The sequence below is a fragment of the Manis pentadactyla genome, chromosome 3 (genome assembly GCF_030020395.1).
Source record: "Manis pentadactyla isolate mManPen7 chromosome 3, mManPen7.hap1, whole genome shotgun sequence".
Classification (NCBI taxonomy): domain Eukaryota; kingdom Metazoa; phylum Chordata; class Mammalia; order Pholidota; family Manidae; genus Manis; species Manis pentadactyla.
The window spans coordinates 208034469-208053819 of NC_080021.1; the positions used below are offsets into that span (position 1 = coordinate 208034469).

The following is a 19351-nucleotide window of genomic DNA, read 5'->3' on the forward strand; positions in this document are numbered from 1 at the left end:
GGAGGGTTTTTTTTGTTTTTCTTATTAATGGGGCCCTGGTTAATGACTCAAGGAAATGAAGAACACATTTCACCAAGAATTAGTCACTGCCCTCCCCAGCCCATCCTCCATCCTGCTGCCCCGTTCAAAACCGTCAAACTTCTCGCTTCCTGCAGGAAAAAATTCAAACCCTTTATCTTGTTTGTTTTTCGTCTGGCTCAACCTTATCTTCCACTTGTCTCATTTAAACAAACTACTAAGAGGTCTCTGTGCACACCTCTCTCGATTTGCTCACATTATTTTCTCTCCCTGAAAATATTTCATTTCAGCTTATCCATATCTTACTCATTTTTTAAGGAGAATTTGCCTTCTCCATGGAGCTTTTTCTTCTGTGTCTAACAGGAACTATCCTGCCCTGTGTTAACTTCATGAATGCATTTTTCAGGTTGGCTAATAGACTGAGAAACGATATTGAATTCACCTGTGATTCCTCTTTGAGCACATACGTGTGTGTGTGTGTGTGTGTGTGTGTGTGTGTGTGTGTGTGTATGCCCTTTATGCCATTTAACAGTATGGTGCTTAGGAGGAGCCCTGAGACCCTTAGCTCTGTCATTAGGAGATTAGGGTTGAATAAGTTGGTGTTGGAGTAAGTTGCTGTGCTTCTCCCCTTCTCAAGTCAAGAGGGGCTTCATAGAATCTACTCAGAGACCTTAATACATATCTATGGTAGTTTGAGATAGGGAGACATGGCAGACTGGCATCTGAGTCACCAGAGAGCTCTAAGGGATGAGAGTTGGATGTCATTGTAGGCAAACAAGACAAAGGAGAAGTTCACTGCTCGGATCAGCCTGAAGGCCTCAAATTGGTTAGCAAAGAATGCTATTCCCAAGGACTAGAAGAGGGCCATGCACTGGAAGAACTGATGTGAAGGCCACTTAGGTCTGCCCAACAGGGGACACAAACTGAAGGAAATGCTGGATTCCAAGGGCCACAGAAGCAAGAACAGTGGGATACAAGGCAGTGTACCACCCACATCACGGTGACAGGTCTTCAGGCCTTGGGAGACCGTCTGAGAGTCCACAGATGAGCCCAAATGGGAGTCAGCCATCTGACAACAGGCTGCTCAAGGAAGAGCCCTCCTGATCCCCTTCCTTCTGCCTCTCTTTACTCTCCCGGGCCTCAAGCCCTGGAGAGGTCAGAAGCCACAGTTAGCAAACTGGGGAGGAAAGACAGAAGCAGCTGTCCATGCACTGGTCCCCAGTTATAAGGGTCCCACCTTCAGCAAGTCTGGGCTGGAAAAAAGATAGAATTTTAAATCAAATTTTATATTTTCCTTTTGTATGGAACTGAACATCTAAGTTATGAATAGAGTTTGGTGACTGAAGTGATCACAGGACTTTATTTCCTAAGGTTGATCAAAAGTCATAGGATGCTTAAGTTTTCATGAAAGGGCTTCTCTCTCTTTCCTCTGAAGACATTTTTATTTGAGAGTGGAAAACAAAATTAAGGTGATTTTATATACTTTGAGTTCTATTTACTCAATACATTAACTCTATTTGCTATTGTAAAATGGGTTGTCTTCTTCTATTATATTTTACTATTTGTTGTGTTTGTTTCTATCACTTCTAAAGCAATCAAGTCCCCGTCCTCACCTCAGATAAAGTCACTTAACTGTCCCCCAAAAGTTCAGCTATGCTTCAGGCTTCAGATCCCTACTTTGTAGGAATTTTAAGGAGCCTCACGTCTGCAGTTTGATTGACTAGGTATCATCATACCTTTGTTGCATGTTCCTATATGACAAACAAATTCTGATTCTTATGTTCTATTAAACGTAACAGGCTTGATATCTCACTTGTGCCAGGTCTTGTGTTTAAGAGCACAGAGAGGAACAAGATATATCCCCTGTCCTCAAGTGGGATGGAAGAATGTGGACAATCAGAACACTCAGTGTGTGGTAAGAACTCCAGCACAGGTGTGTTCACAGAGAAGGACTCACTAGAGGTTTTACTAAATCTACCTCTTGATGCTGCTGCAGTGCCTAGCCAAACGGAAGCACTCTGCCCCAGGTCATGTACATCTTTAGAGAAGGTCAGCTCTTCTAGGAAGACTTCCTGCTTAATTCTACTTCCACTCTGATTGCTTCTTCACTCTGCATCTCGACACTTAGCAGTTTAGCCCCATGTTCACTTACCCTGGTGCTGCAAATATATTGAATAAATTTAACCTGCAGGATGCAGTGATATGCAGCTTATCCCAAGCCATTCAAAAGAGCTGAAGGTGAGCTTTGAACTCAGTTTGGCATCTGCTTCTGATCTATAGACAGTTTTTACATGGTGGCAATCACTGGCTTTGCATGCATAATATTATCATAAGCATTTTCCATGTTCTTACCTAGTCTTTATAATGATTCTGTTTAGAGGAGACATAATATATGGAGTGTGCATACCATTATTTATATGATTATTTCTCATTTTCTTAGGCCATCACTTTGTATGTCATATTTAATATATCACCTAAAGTAGTATAATATAGTACATTTCTTTAAATATCATAATTATAGGCTCATATATCCAATTGCTACTTATATCCATCTCCACATGGATATCTAAAAGGCTTCTTAAACATAACAAGCTCCCCACAGAAATCTTTATTGTCTTCTCCCTTAGTTTCCTAGGGCTGCCATAACAAAGAACCACAAACTGGGTGGCTTAAAACAACAGGAATTTCTTTTCTCACAGTTCTGGAGACTAGAAGTCTGAAATCAAGGTGTCAACAGGATTGACTCCTGGGAGCTCTGAGGGAGAATCTTTCCCATGCTTCTCTCCTGGTTTCCGATGACACCTGGCAGTTCTCGCACTCCTTGACTTGTTGAGGCATCACTCCAATCTGTGTCCCGTCCACACGGCTGGCTTCCTGAGAGTGTCTGTGTGTTTACATGGCCTTTCCTCTGTGTGTCTACATGCCTTTCCTCTGTGTGTCTGTTTCCCAATTTCCCTCTTCTTATAAGGACACCAGTCACATTGGAGTAAGGACCCGCCCTACTCCAATATGACCTTATATTACCTTGGCTAGTTATATCTACAACCCCATTTCAAATAAGGTCACATTCTGAGGGGCTTGGGGTTAGGATTTCAACATATTTTGGTGGGGGGGGGGATACAGTTCAACCCATAATGTCTTTCTTCCTCATTTCCCTAAACTGGCAGCTTCTCCTATCTTCCTGTACAAATGGCTCCTGTAGTAGCTCAAGCCAAGAATCCACGAGTAATCCTTATTCCCCTGCCTTCATCACCTCCATCCCCACTCCCTCAGCAAACCCTTCAACACTACCTCCAAAAATACTCTGAACCCATCCATTCCTCTTCATCTCCACTTCTACCTTCTAGTTCAAACTACTATCATCTTTCACCAAGGTAGATGCAATAATTCCTAACTGGTCTCCCTGCCGTCTTCTCATCTACAATCTGGTTTCACTCTTGCTCAGTACTGTCTACTGAATAAAATTCAAACATCTCACCTGTGCTTACAAAATCCTATTGATCTGGCCCCTCCTCCTCTGATTTCATTTCCCAACACTTGCTTTCTTTGACTGGCCTTCTTGCAGTTTCCTGGACTGCTGGCCTGCCTGCCTGCCTTTCTGGAATGCTCTTTTCTGGACCTTCATATGGCTGCCTCTTCTTGTTGTGAGACTCTCAGCTTAAATGTCACCTTATTTAGTGATGTTTGAGAGACCGTCCCTAACCACCCAATCAAGAGCAGCCAGAGAACATATATTCTCTATCACAGACCTTTAATTCTCTGCAGAGAATTTTTATAAATAGATTAATTTTCTCATTTGTGTAGGTATTTATTGTCTTTCTAATTATAACATAATCTGTAGGAGAGCAGGGACCTTGTTTATCTTGATTACACCATCTAGAACTGTGTCTGGCACATAGAAGGAACTCAATCAATATTTATTGAATGAATAATTAATCTTGCACAGAAGATCTTTGTGTACAACTCCCCCAACCCCAAAACCACCTTTGGAAATTTACTTCATATAAATAATCCAAGCCAGAGGAGGGTTACTGGATCAAGAGGTATAAACATATTTTGGCTCTTCAAATGTATTGTCAGATTGGTTTGTGAAGATGTAAGATCAGTTTTCATTTGTTAGGCAATCTTTTGAATCCCAAGTGGTAAGGAAGTGATTTCTGGTATGTGAAGGAAGACATGGGCCAGAGTGGTGGTAGCAGGTCACAGCTGCTACCCTGGTGGGCCTGGGCACTGAGCTGCAGCAGCAGTGATCAACCAATACAGCAAGCCCCTGATTCTAGTATCTGCCTGGATGGGAAACAGCCTGGCCTCACAGAATTGCCTGGGACAGCACATGCAGGTAGACCCATCTGTTGCATGAACGTGGGTCTGGCTGTAGGAGCCAGGGTGAGCAGAAGAGCTGGAAAGTGCACCTGCTCTTCAGAGCAGCGAGGCCTAGTCCTGGAGGCAGTGGGTGGGGGGTTCATGAAGTGGTAAAGGGGGTAAAAGTCAAAGATACAGAGTAGGCCTTGGACCTGCTACTGGAGGCCTCTTTGCAAAGACTATTTCTGAAATGAAGCTTTTCTGCTTAGAACTCAAAGTCTGGAGTATTAAGTGATTTGAGATCCACAGTACACAAACTTCCAGAAACAGAAACCTGTTTACACATTTCCACACACAGCTAGATCCATTCAGCAACACCCTACCCATCTCTTAGAATTGCTGCAAGAGCTAAAATAGTAGATATATGTAAAGTGCTCAAAATACTGCCTGGCTACATAATAGCCATCATCTAAGTGTTGGACATTGTTAGTCCTAATCATCTTTCTCATGGGACTGTAAGCTTCCTGAGGGCAGAAACTGTCTTTAAGCCAAGTAGCTAGTACTAATAAGTCAGGCTGCCTGAGTTCTAAATCCTGGCTCTACCATTTACTAGCTGAGTGACCTTGGGCAAGTTACTTAACTTCTCTGTTCCTTGGTTTACTCCTCTCTAAAATGTAGATAATAATAATACCAAACTTATTGAATTGTTTTGTGGATTAACTGAGTTGATTACTGTATGAAATACAGAAGAGTGCCTAGTACATAGATGGTACTTAGTGAATGAATGGGTTAATTAATGTCCAGACCTGCCCTGGGCACATTCTACAGAGGTAGCCTACCTTTCCTTTAGCTACCTTGTACCTCTTTTTTTCTTGAGACCTCTTTCTATTTGTTGCCCTGCATTCCTCTTGTCCCTAGAATCCCTTGGCCTGTTTCGCAACCTGTTCCTGAAAGGCCTTGTGTGAAACTACTCTCAACTAAAGTGTTGGCTGTTAAACGGTTACTTCACTTCATGCAAGGATCCCTGACTTTGTATGACACTCTAGAACCCTGTTAGGTCCAAGAACCAGCACCATAGACAATCACTAGGAGATGCAGAATCTTGGGGCCACCCCAGACCTACAGAATCAGAATCTGCATTTTCACAAGCTCTAAAACAATACTTCTTAAACTATAAGATGCCTGTGATTTTCCTGGAGATCTTCCTAAAATAGAGTTTTCTGGGTTCTATTCCCAGAGTTTCTGATTCATTAGGTCTGAGGTGGGGCCTGAGAATTTGCACTGATAACAGGTGATGGGGATGCTGCTGGGTAAGGGACCACACTTTGCTTGAGACTGACAGCCTCTAGGACCAAAGAAATGAAGCTTGAATAGGGAAGTTTGAGGCATTCAGGGAGATTGCTTTTAGGATAGTGTACCCTTTTCCAGTCTTTCAAAAGCACATCAGGTGGTCTCTGCCCATGGTATCTTAGCACAAGGAGACTTTTGATAATTAATGCTATTTCCATATTTGTTCAAAATTCTACACCTTAAAAGGTCTTTGACTTGTTTGATCTTACATCTTCCTGTACAACCCTGTAAGTTGAGCTGGGACAAAGTCTTACCACATTTCTGAAAGAGAGAGTGAAGGCACAGAGAGCTCTGAGCTAGAGACCACACAGCCAGCTTCCTTCCATTGGTTACCACATCTCTGTATTATTTCTAATCCTTACAACCCTTCTAGGCTGATAATGCTACTCTCACTTTATAGAGGGACAAACTAAGACACTGGTGAGGTTAAGGAACTTTTGAAACGTCACAAACCAGGGCAATTCTTACTTCTTCACCCTATCATTTCCCCATGGCAACTACCCTTTTTTCGGTCCACCTCTCTCACACACACACACACACACACACAGAGTAGCCAAACAGAGGGGCCATTTTAATGTCCACACCCAGCATTTAATTAATGAATGGGCCACGGTTTGGCCTTTTGCCTTAGAGATGAAAGGAGATGGCAAGAGGAAGATGAATGATAACCAACCCCGTCCCAAGGCCCCAACAGACCAAGAAACGGTTCTACTTTTTCCTCCTACTCTGGGCATAGCTCCTTTCTCTTTCTCTGTTCTCAGAGGATTTGAGTTCTGTCTTGGCTCTAATTTCCTAATGATTTTCTATTTGGAAAAAAAATTGTTAAGCCAAATAATCGTTTCCTTAGGTCTGATTTCTCTTGCCTTAGTCAGCTTCACCCTCCCTTTCTACCTGCCCCTAAAAACAACACGAAACACATAAAACACACACATACACAAACACCGCCCCCCCCTCAATAACCGAGACTCCAGCCAAACAAAAACCCTCTTTCCAGGACAGTTCTGATCTCTCTCATCTCATCTTCTAGAAATGTTAGTCCTGGGGCTCTGGTCTCTGCTTCTGCATTAGGCCCAGCTGTTTGAGGAGACCCCAGGCACCAAGATGAAGGAAAAGGAGCCTGGCACTTGGGTTTTAGCCCAGATTCCCCTGTGGAACTGTTGGAGAGCCCTTGCTCCTTCCTTGCCTATTTGAGGAATCAGTCTGTGAAATGGACAGAGGTTGATTAAATGATCTCTAGGGCACCTTCAAGCTTCAATATTTTATGATTCTACATAGAAGGTTCAGTAGGGAAAGAACATCAACTGGCAAATTAGAGTCTTTTAAGGGGAAGTAGGGGACCTGTCAATCCAGAGTTCTACAGATTATTGTATCCACATGGAAAATGACTTCAGGACACATTTTGCAAATCTGTTGAGTTTATCTTTGGTGCTGCCTTTCTTCACTTTTCTGTACCAATGCCAGCACTCACACTGCCCAGTGCCCTGTACCCAGAGCTCTCACCTGCTTCATTCCACCTTCCCTGTTGTCCTAGCGTGGAGGACAGCTTAGAGAGTATCTAATGAAACACACTCATTGGGTAATGGTGATGCTGAAGCCCAGGCGGGTAGAGATTTTGCCAAGACCACACAATGACAATGTCCTACCCTTCCAGAATGTGAGCTGAGAGGCTACAGCCTGGGCCCCAGAACCCAAAAGATGCCCTACCACTTGCTTGTGAAGGTATGTGACCTAGGGCAAGTGACTTAGCCTTCCAGAGCCTCAGCGACTTCTTTCTAAACATAAGGATGATGACAATAGTTACAGGATGGCTGTGGAATGTGGAGAGGATATTCCACAAAGTGCAATCAGCATGATGCCAGGCAAGAAATTTGTTTAATTCATCATTTATTGTGTGCCAGGGACTTATTATTAACCACTTCAAGTTACATTTGTCATGCCAGGCATGTGCTCATCACTTTATATGCATGAACTGTATTATGTCATTTAAATCTCACAGACATCCTCTGAAGTGGGAATTATAAGTACTCCCATTTTTCAGATGTGAAAAAGGAAGCCAAAGGAAGTAAAGCAGATGTTTTCTTTCTATTAATGGCCTCTCAGAGCTAAAGAGACACTGTATATCACTGGGGCCAACCTCTCACCTTGAATGGCTCCTGCAACATTCTGGAAGGTAGTTGTGATAGGGAACTTGGTTGCTCCTAAACATCCTACTGTGTCTTTGAATGGCTTTGGTTATAAGAAAATGCTTTTTTGGAGGGAGGCAAAATTGATTTCTCTGTAACCTCCACTTTTTTGCATGGTGGAAAAAACACTGGACTGAATCAGATGCCTTAGGCTTGTGTCCCAGCCCTCCCACTTAATAGCACTGTGACCACTGGCAAGCCACTCCTCTGGGCCTGTTTTCCCAGGTGAAAATGAAGGAATTGGATGAGATAAGCTCTGGGTCCTTCCTGGTTTGGACATTTTAGGATTATGTAATTCATGATTGTGTATGTAGTGCACACATATCTGATTATAATGATGGAAACAGTGAAGGAGTGGACACTGTGTTCCAAGGAACAGATCTGTTTCTGCCAGGTGGGGACCCTGCCAGCTGAGAAGAATCCAGAAGGTTCTTAGAAATGGAGTTCTTCTCTTGTCTTAAAATAAAACCCCTCCTTTCCTCTCTTCCTTCTCTCTCCTTCATTCTGTCCTTCCTTCCTCATCACCTTATTCCTTTCTTTCTGATTCAGAGGCATAAAGGACACTTTCCTAATCAAAGTTAAAGATTTAACTCCGGGAACATGTTTCTCACATCACATTAAACATGTAGAATTAATCTGCTTTCGGAAGGGACAACCCATGGAAACAGGATCCTGAATTGCTTCCTGTCTCTGAGAACCTCTCACATTTGGCTGCTGAAGTCCCAGCTCTTCAATTATAAGGTCCATGCATGAACTTTGTCTGGGGGCCTCTGAAATAGTATGCAAATTTGTGCATGGTGTGTGTATATGCATCTTCTAGGAAAAGGGGTCTGTGAAAGAGAAGAACAGCCTTTGATAGCTGGGCTAGACTGGGAGCTGGGCCTTGGTGAACCCAGGATCTGGACCTGGGACTCAGAGTCAGGCTGTGGTGTTCTCTGTGATGTCATAGAACACCACATCAGATAAACTGGATGAAGACCGGAAAAAAAAAAGGCCTTCTTCATAATCATGTCTGAGCAGAGACTAAAACAAAAACATTATCCAAACCACAAAAATGATCAAACATCCCTCTTTCCTGGCTAATTTGAGTGACTGATACTTTTCTTCCCATTAGATATGAATTAAGACATGCAATCTTTGTATTACCCCTGTTTCCTGACAACATCCAATCCAGAGCAAAACCCCACTTCCTTGAACTCCCCCCTAAAATAACCCATCACATGCCTGCATCCTATAATAAATCCCTACTAAAATCCTTTTACTGAGAAGTTCCATAGTTCCGATGTGTGTGTTCTCTTTCATTGCAGAATCAATAAACTCAGCTTTGTTCAGTTATCATCATCTCTTGCCTGGCTCAGCTTCCTGTCTCTCTATATGTACCCTTGCCTTATATCCAACATACCAGTTAAAATAATCCTTTTAAGAGATAAGGCAGACCATGTTACTGCTCTTTTCTAAACCTGGCAGTGGCATCCATTTCTCACCAGTTGAAGCCAACACCCCTTCCACAACCTGCATAATCTGATCCCTGTGACCTCTCTGGCTTCATCTCCACATACTGACCCCTTTGCTCACTCTACGTCTGTTACACCAGTGTCCATGCTCTTTCAATAGGACACCAGGCATGCTCCTGCCTTAGCCTTGGACAGTAGGTGCTTCCCCTGCCTAGTACGATAGATGGCCACATGGCTCTTTCACCATCTCCAAGTTTTTGCTCTTCTCACCTTCTCATTGAAGCCTATTGGGAAAAGCAAACCCTCTCTCAACCACTCCCTACCTCCCCTGCCCTGCTCTACTTTTCTTTTTTCCCACAGCTCTAATCTCCTTCCAACATTCAAGGTTGATCCCCCATTTATTGCCATTATTGTTCATTGCATGTCTCCCCCAGCTGGAATCTCATTCCACAAAGGCAGGGATCTAGGTGACCAGCACCTAGACTTGGGCCTGGCCTACAGTTACCAATCAATATTTATCTATTGGGTGTTGCTGAATAAATTAGCATCATGGGGGCTGGAAAGTTAAGACTGAACACAACTTCTGGCTTGGGATTCCTCACTGAGAAACATGGAGCGAGGCTGCTTGCCTTAGGCTCAGCTCATTATCAATTCCACATATTTTTTTAAGACAGTTTCCTAAACTTGAATCATGTGCACGCCAACCTCATGATTTTTGCCTTAAGAACAACCTATACTTTTGTTTACTTCAGACCTTTCCATAAATGGACTTACTTTCAGACAAATATGCTTATTTTCAAAGAAAATTGTATATCATGGCTTTGATGTGCTAGTTACCTTTTTTCTAATACATGTTAAAATAAACATATACTATTAAAATGAGGAGTGTTCCTCTGCACTAACTCATCTTGCTTACCCCCAGTGGAAACCTGTCTTATGCTTTTCCCTTCAACCTGGGAGACCCTTCTGCTCCTTTCTACCTACCCAAATCCTGCCCATCCTTCTCCAGGAAGCCTCGGGAAGCTCTTCCAGCATATGCCTTCACTCACTTCTCTGACCTTCCTTCACACTTACAGAAAGGAATACACAAACTGACATTTGGGTACTTATACACCATGCGGTTTTGTTTTCTGTTTTACAACATAAGATTACAAAATATCTTAGGGGTATAGATAAAAGAGAGTGTTCAACTCCCTTGCTTTATAGGCCACCAAAGAGAGCAAGAGGTTTGTCCCAAATCCTGCCAGGGGCAAAGCCAAGACTAGAACTTGGGTCTTCTTGATGGTCCTTACACACTGGGAATGCACAAGTACCTACTGATGTGTCTGGCATTGTGCCAGGCACAGGAGATCATGGTGAGGACACATAGAGCTTACAGTGGAGCTAGGAAGTCGCACACGCTAAACAAACAATTACACGTGATTCAGTAAATAATTGCAAGTGCCTTGGAAGAGAATTGCAGGGTTGAGTAGAGACCCCAGCCTGTTTGGAGGGCCCAGAAAACCTCACTAAGGAAGTATGTTTAGATGCATAGAGTTAGCTGAAGAGGAGCTGGCAGATTGCTAAAGGGTGCCAGGCTAACTTGCAGAGGCCTGCTTTGATGTTGGAAAGCTGAGCTGCATTGTGGGTTAATTAGGCCACTGTGACCCAACCTATTTGCTAAAGTGCTCAGGGAGAAGGCGACCCAACACCTCAGAGACTCTGGTGCCTCCAAACATTGCAGGGGTCCCCTCCACCCTGTGTTCAGCAAGGTGACGAGACACTTCTGGCCCTCTCTGGAGGGGGCCCCTCACCCTTACCTGGCACAGAGTTTGGGAATATTGGATACATTGGTTGTTTTTGCCAAGGGAGTGCCTACAATGTGAGCTCTGACATTAACAAAAATAAATCCTTCCTTCCTGGAAGTGGAAAATCTTAGTATTACATATGAGGCCCACTACAAGGCCTCTGCAGTCTCACCTAGCTAGTAAAATGTAGGTTTTTCAAGAAGGGAATGCATTTAAGTCACTGTTACTGTTCCAACTAGAGTTTATCTTGATGTTTCCTTGTGATATTTCAGTGGAGCTGGTTAAACTATATCTAAGAAAGCCCAACTGCATCCTGCCTTGGTCTTTGAAAATTAAACCTGAGAAGCAATGCAATGGAGTCATGATGTAGAAGAGCGATGTGTCTGGACTGACAGAGCCTTGGGGTTGGGTCCCTGACTCTGCCCCTTATTAGGTTGGGAAAACTGCTTCACCTTTCTGAGCCTCAATGTCCTTACCTGTAAAATGGGGATAATAATAATTCCTGTACCTAGTGAGATTCTTGAGACATTAAATGGGAATCTATGAGAATTCCTTTGTAAGATCGAAAATGCTGCAAAAAGTCACAGACATGAACCTCCTGTTATAAATCCTCTTTTGTAAAGCTCAAACAGGCTCAGAGGCCTGGCTGGAGCTGGAACAAAGGTCACCTGATACCTGCTCACTTTCTCCCCAGGTTACTGCACTGCAGGCTGCCTTCGGGAAGAGCAATTATTGGCAAGAGCAAGTTCCTGGGGAAATCAATCTGTGCTGGGAGGGAAGAGCGAGTAGAGGGATCCCCACCGGGGTAAGAAGAGGGCAACAGAAGTGGGGAGGGGAAGGACAGACTTTCCTACCTTCTCAGTTTGCTGAGGTCTCTGAGGTTAGGCTTTCTCAGGTCTCTACTCCCACCTTTCTCCACCTCTGCATTTGCCTGTCTTGGTGTGGCTGAAGCTGACCTGGCACAAAATAACATGCTATTTCGCTTTTTTGCACATTTTGAAAGCAAAGTCAGACTTTAATGATCAGTTTTCTGTTCCTTGGTATTTTCTTTCAAGCAAAGGCCATGTTTTTGTAAGATACTACATTTCAATGGGGCTATTCTTTCTTCCCCAGCAAACATTCCTGAGTGGTAGGTTTTAGGAGACTTTCCAATTTATTACCTCTGGTGTCCGATAACCTTGGAATGAGTATCTGTCTCCATGCGCCCTAAGGCCATGTTATTTCAGAATGTTACAACTCTTAAAATTGTTCTCTAATAAAAGCAAGCGCCACTAATTCTAAGTAAAGTGAGCTTTCCAAATAAGACCAGCTGTGAATGTTGATATATAAAAAAAGGAAGACATTTCAACAATAGGAGTCCGTAGTGAAACTACGTAGCTGAACTTCTTCAGGCATTTTCACAACCGTTTAAAAAGATGTCTTCAGCAAACTCATCTAAATTAGCTAAAAATGCTGGGCATGAGGGACATGTTGCATCTGTAGGCCAATATTCAATCCAGGTAGAGGAATCTAAAGGGTAGATGTACCTGCCAAGAAAATGTGAAAACAAAGCATTTGTTATGAAGGCCACAGACAGAGAACAGCAGAATTCGACTGAGCCCAGGCTGTTCAGGACCCCAGGGGCCAGGCTGTTGGACAAACTTTTCTGGAATGGCCTCCTGCTGGGAAGGTCCACAGACCCAATGATTGTGAAGCTACCTAGGTCTACCACGGTTAAAAGCAGGAAAGCATCTGTTTCAATGTCTAATTTTTAAAAACAGATAACAAAATGCATATTTAAACATTTCCTTCTGTACAAAAAGGATGGTCTGAGAACTTATTGAGGGAGCAGATGTGGTATAGGGTGTTGAGTGAGCACCCTTGGATTTATCTTTAGACCCAGGCATTCAGCTGGTTTATCCTCAGCTGCCCTGATGGTTTTAAGTAGTTCTTTGTTTTAAACTCACATTATCTCATTTATACTAACTAGCTAACAACCTTTAGCTAGCTAACAGGGAGACACATAAGAAACATGTAGTATATTTAAGGAGTAAATTACACTCAGTTTTGGAGAGAAGATCAGGGACTCCAAAATACTGGTGACTTACTTGAAACTGAATTTGTATTTTATCTGGAGGGCTTCTTTACCCATAATTAAATACTGTCTTCCTTCTTTCAAGTCAACATTTGCACAGGTTGTCTTTTTAATGAAGGTTATTTCAGAGTCTTTTTCTGCAGCAGCTTCACCTGAGAGACACACAACAAGTAAGGTTTATCACATTCACATGACAATGTCATGATTATAACCTCTCTCAAGTGTTCCAGTCCCTCATGGCTATTTATTGACCAGAGTAAATTTATATTGAGAGGCTAATGGCTATTGGAGAGCAGCAATGTCCACATGGTTAAGACTTCACTCAGGAGTCTGGTTATGTGGTTTCTACCCCAGCTTGGCCACTTCCTGCCTGTGTGGTCCTGGCCAAATGACTCATGCTCTCTACGTAAAGGCTCAGACCCTTTATCTGAAATATGGGTGGGATGATAAAACCTACCCTGTAGAACAGTTGTGAGTTAATATATGAAAGAGCTTAGAATCCAGTAAGCATATATAAATACGTGTTATTCTTATAGAACCAGAAATTGAAAGAACTTCTCTATGCTGAAAAATACTAATCTCCATGTGCTACATGGCAAAATAAAAAAGCATTTGGTAGCTGGCAATGGGCAACTTTGTAGAAAAGTACAAGACACGTGAAAGACGTGGCAAATTTTATGGAGGAGAACTTTGAGATTCCCAAGGAACTCAGAAGCAGCTAAGAAGCTGGCTTCCCTGCCTGGAATGTGTTCCTCCCTCCCCATGTTGGCATGTTGAATTTGTACCCATCTTTAAAGACATCTGCAATTCTCAGAGTATCCAGTTAGCACTACTTGATGCTCTTTGTCCTAAATATCTGTCTCGCCTTACTAGCACAGTATAATGAATTTCTATTATACTGTGCTAGGCTGGAAACTTATTCAGGCAGAGACTGGTCTGATTGCTATATATTCATGAATGGTATCTGGTTATTAAACTCTGGCAGTCATCCTAATTATTAAATCCTGAAAAATTTTGGAAACTGTTGGTAAATAGTATATAATAGTAACTGTGTAAATGGTAAAATTGAATTAGTAATATAAATTCTAGTGTACACACATTAGTTTAAGATAATTTAACTGGGCTTTCCCCACAACCATTAGACATGACTTCCTGTTGTAGAACTACCTAAAACTGTTTCCAGCACCATTTGCCAGTTCAGCCCTTGTCATGGTCAGCAGTGTGGCTGTGAGGCACATTCATCATTATATTTAAAACTTCTTGTTATGAAACACTTCAAATATATTGAGAAGAAGAGAGAATAGTTAATTAACCTCAGCTTCAACAATCACTAATCATATTTTTCATTCATATCCTCACCTGATCTAAGTACCCTGTGGTTTATGAAAATATCAATTTAGCATTTTCCTTGAACTACATAGCTGCCCTTGATTCTAAATAGTTTAGTTTTTACTCTGGTTTACTGTTAATATACAGCAATTGTTGTGTAAGTGGCTTTTTGATACTTATAAAAAGTCAACTTCTGTATACATTAAAAATGAACACCCACAATGAAGAGATAACAAAGAACACAAAAGTTTCTCAACATTTCCTTTTAAATATCATAAGTATTAATCTTCTGACCCAACAGGAGAACAAAGAAGAAATTATATTTATTAAGAACTGCAGCTTGGGGATATTCTGATTCAGCGTCTTTTGATACCAGGCAAGAATTGGTACAAAATAGAACAGTCTTGTCACATTTCAGGAATGAAAAACACTTGATTATTTCAGTAAAAATAGGAAAGGCTTATTATTGCTTATGATATGAATGCTAGATGAAAATGGTGCTCCAAATTTGGGTTGTGGAAAGACCAACCTATTTTGTCAGAATGACAATCATGGTTAAAATTAAGAAAATTTGTAATCAACAATGATAAAAAAAAAAAATAACATCACAAATGAATTTCAGACAGTGAAACATTTGGCATAATAAAAACCAGACACATTTTTATCAGAATATTGATCAAGCAAATAAAAATTTGGTAAGTATTAATTAGAATTTTTAACTCTATAGTGTATTGTTAGAACTAATCAAGCATTCAGACTTGAAACTTGATAGAATTTCAAAAGACAAAAAAATCAATATAAACATATCGTTGCAAATTAGGTTTTTGGTCCTACTTATTGAAAAATTTACAGCTACTGAAAGGAGAACACAGCTTTTTGGGAAATATAATTAAGGTAATAAAATTTCAATCATTGGAGAGAAAATCAACTACTTAATATAAAAAGTGTTTTAAATAGCTTAAAATGAAAAATTGGAGACTTTGAAGATGAAAAAATGTTTCTTGATCTCAAGGTACTGGAAGGAACAACTGAACAGCACAGCAAACTGTGAGGAAAAAAGGTGTCAATGAGAAATACTTATATGAATACCTTATTAGTGTAAATGTAATGTCAGGGACAGTCTGGGGCTTCAGCAAAAATTCTGTAATTTCCAGCTGTTTCAATTAGGTACTGACTGAATACCTATCAAATGTCTCTGGATAATACAATCAAAGATTCAAGCCAAGCAAAAATTACTTTAAATATTGCCTTCATTAATCTGGTATTTACTACTACATATCTAATATGCACTGGAAAGAATTAAATGATATAAAGAGCTTTAAAAATTGCAATAATGATAATTGGAAAACGATTGGTATTTTAACAAGCAGCTGGTTGTCCTAAAAGAGAAAAAGCAGTTGGGAAATCAAATCAAGCCTGATAGATTCCCTGATAGGAGTATACATTTAGAAATGTATATAATAGAGGAGTGAACATTTAGAAAGTGAGCATATATACTTTTTAGTGATTTGTCTATAATGTTTAAGGAATTATGTCAATACTACCTTTAGGTATTTAGGAAAAATGCTTCAGCTTTAATAAACTGCCAGATTAATAAATGAATGACAAAACTGTATAGAAATAACTAAAGGAAACTATGAAAGTAAAGTAAGAGCTGTTACAAAATGAAGAATGATATGCCATTTGATACAGAACAAAATATCAATTTAAGAGAAAATCTAATTATGTGAAAATGTTTTTGTTTTAAGTGACAAAAGTGAAAAAATACAATGAGTGTTTAAACTCTTAAAAATTTGTGTATCTGAAAACTGTCACAGATACTTGTGAAGCTCTAAGGGCTGAAGGCAAATAAAAATTAAGAAAATCAGAAAACTAAATATTACATTTGAATAATTTTTTTATGATTTAGCTGGTAATAGAGACATACTGAATACATAAAAATGTCACACAGTGTCATAAAGACTAGAGGCGTTTTGACTGTAATTACTGCTAGGTTGGCAGAAACTGAGAGAGTTCAATACCATGAACAATAGTGTTGCTATCAGGAGAAACTACTTATTGAGATTATAGATCATGTAATGATTATCAATCCAACAGAGATATAATTGGGAGAGTTTGATGTGGTTCCTTGCTGTCAAATTGAAGCTCCAACAGGGTTTGATGTGGTTCCTTGTTACCAAACTAAGCTCAAACAGGGGAGTCATGCAAAATAACACTGACAATTCCTAAAAATAAAAAACTTCTTTGTAATTACTAGTATGATTTAATGAATCATTTGTGTTATAACCTGTATCATTTGAAAAGCCATTTTATAATATTTGTAGCATAGCTTACTTAGAGAATAAAAGGGAACATTTTAAACTGCTGTTTTATATGTTATTTTACATACAAATCCATTTTATTGCACTGGCTATCAAAACTCTCATTTATCCTCACATGGCATCTAACCCAAGGCTTTGCACTTCATAGATGCTCTTAAGTGGTGTCCCTGTTTCTACTCTTGCTTCATCACACACTGGCTCTCCCTCCTCCCTAGAGTCCAGTCACCCACTGGTGTTCTTCCAGTTCCTTGATTGAGAGGTTCTTGGCTATCTCAGGGCCTTTGCACACTTGGTTCCCTCCACCTTCTACCCCACCCTTTAAGAATGGCTAACTCCTAACACCACCTCCTAAAATACACCATCTGTTATCACACTGAAGGAGTTTCCACATTAACTCCATGTCTGTTTCAAATATAATACTTGTTATGGTTATAATTGATTTATCTGTCCATTTCCTTTTTATTTTTAAATGTGTCGCCTCAAATAGAATATAAACTTTATGAAGTCAGGAACTCTGCCTATCTTATTCAAGTTGTATCCTCTGTGTCTAATATAATGCATGGCACATAATAAGTACTAACTAGTTATTGAATGAAAGAATTAATTAATGAATTCTCACCAGCTTTGTAGATATCCAGGAGGGTTGCAGTGTATTTAACAAAAACATTTTCTTCAGCAATGGATTTGATATTAACTTTATAAGCTGTTAAAAAAACACATACACAACAATTCATGCTTAATATCACTATTGCCATATCTAGTAAAAGTTTGTCAAACAAATGAAAAACGAAGCATGGCAAGCTCTTTTGGGCATCCTGAGGTAAATCTCATTTCTTCCAAGAAGTCTTCCCAAGTACTGTCAGTCCAGTTATAGAGATCATGACTCTAACAATTCATTCTACTTAGAATCATTAGCCATGGGCACTGTTATAGAACAATCTGATATGGATAAGAGCAATATTAAACTGAAAAACAAGCACAGAAAACAAACTTACTAAGCCTTTGTTAGATGCAAAGTTCAGATTCTGATCCTTAAGATCGGTGGAGTCATGCCCCTGGAACACTCTGAGTAGCCCCTTCCTTCTCTGCACGCTCACAGAGGGCCCTGATCTATCACTCGGGCCCACCGTACGAGCCTCCTTGTTCCCTTGACTCCACTTGAGTACCTCCATTGGATTCGATCTTTGTTTTTTGATAGGATGCTGTTTTCTGACTAAGCTTTGCTGGGATTGGCAGCTGTCTGACATGAGACGTTCTCAGTCCTGTTTTCTTTTTAATCAGGCAGCGATGCTTACCCATCCCTTCTTTATGACTGAGAAGAGATCCTTTCATTTTTGCTTTTGATGGGGTTGAAGTGAATGACCCAAAAGGTCTGTCTACTTTTGAGATCCTAGCCAGCTAGATATATAGATGAATGAATGAACTCATTATGGCAGAAGCAAACGTTGTGTAAATTACTGGCTTAACATAGATTTTAGAAAGTCCTAAAATTCAGATTCATAAGTTCATATGGTGGATATGAGCAATATACCTACTGTATAAGGCACAGGTAGAGAGAGGGAACTATTTTATTTCATTTCTATTCTGTTATTCCAGGATCACCCCGTGGTCTCCAAAAAAGCCAACTAAGTTTTCTCTTGAATGTAAATAAACTATTCTGTTAAACTATTTTTTTAATATTTAAGAGTAAAGTAATTATAAAATGGAGGGAAGAAATAATTTAGTGAAATTTGTGTTTGTTAAAACAATATAGTATTATTTTCAGGTCTCAGTATATTTTAAAAACCACAGTGGGTCTTGGCTGAGGCAGGCAGCTTTCTAGCTTTAAAAAAAAAATCAAGATGAATTTTAAGGAAGGAAAAACTAATAAACCATACAAAATTTGTTCTGATGGCTTTATCTCCATTAAGAGAATTCAGCAAAATATAATGGAAATAATACTGGAGACCAGGATGCATCCCAGTTTTACTATTTAAGTCCTGCATGACTTTGAGCAAATTATTTAATCTCCCTGAAGCTCAGTTTTTTCACTGGTAAAGTAGTGATAAGACTCTTAAAGGAGTTTTATGGTCCTCAGTGAAAAGCCATGTATGGAAGCAGTTGGTAAACAGAAAGTGCTAAATCACTGTATTTATTTTTTATTTATAAATAATACTCTACCAATTTGCAAGTAAACATTTAAGATATGGTACAATATGTTCTTTATCTCTTAAAAAAAAAGCCAGAAATAAGAATTAGAAGCTATGGATAGAAAATCAAGGAGCTAATTCTATGAGGACCTTGAGACAAGACTACAACTGTACTTAGGCCTTTGATTTAGCTCTGAGCTCTGGACAGCTAGCAGGAGATGCTCCTTTTGAAATGCAGAGTCTCAAACATAGATTGCAGTTATGCATATATTAAAAATTATTTAGTATTAATATTTTTACCTTGACTTTGAAGGGTTTTAAAAAAACCCCGAACTCCAAAACCACCATTTTCCCTATATACATTTAGAAATGTATATAATATAGGAGTAAACATTTAGAAAGTG

At 40.1% G+C, this 19351-nt stretch overlaps 1 protein-coding gene across 1 annotated transcript in view; it reads right to left on the minus strand.

The window, feature by feature from the left end:
- Nucleotides 1-7537: 7537 nt before the first annotated feature.
- The window catches only part of C5 (complement C5), a 97036-nt gene continuing 85222 nt past the window's right edge, over nucleotides 7538-19351 (minus strand). Inside the window, exons 39-41 of the mRNA XM_036915481.2 lie at nucleotides 17438-17521; nucleotides 13182-13320; nucleotides 7538-12620 (exon numbers count right to left, since the gene is read on the minus strand). Of these exons, the coding sequence (XP_036771376.2) occupies nucleotides 12482-12620; nucleotides 13182-13320; nucleotides 17438-17521 (362 nt within the window). The 3' untranslated portion in view covers nucleotides 7538-12481. The remainder of the gene's footprint in view (nucleotides 12621-13181; nucleotides 13321-17437; nucleotides 17522-19351) is intronic.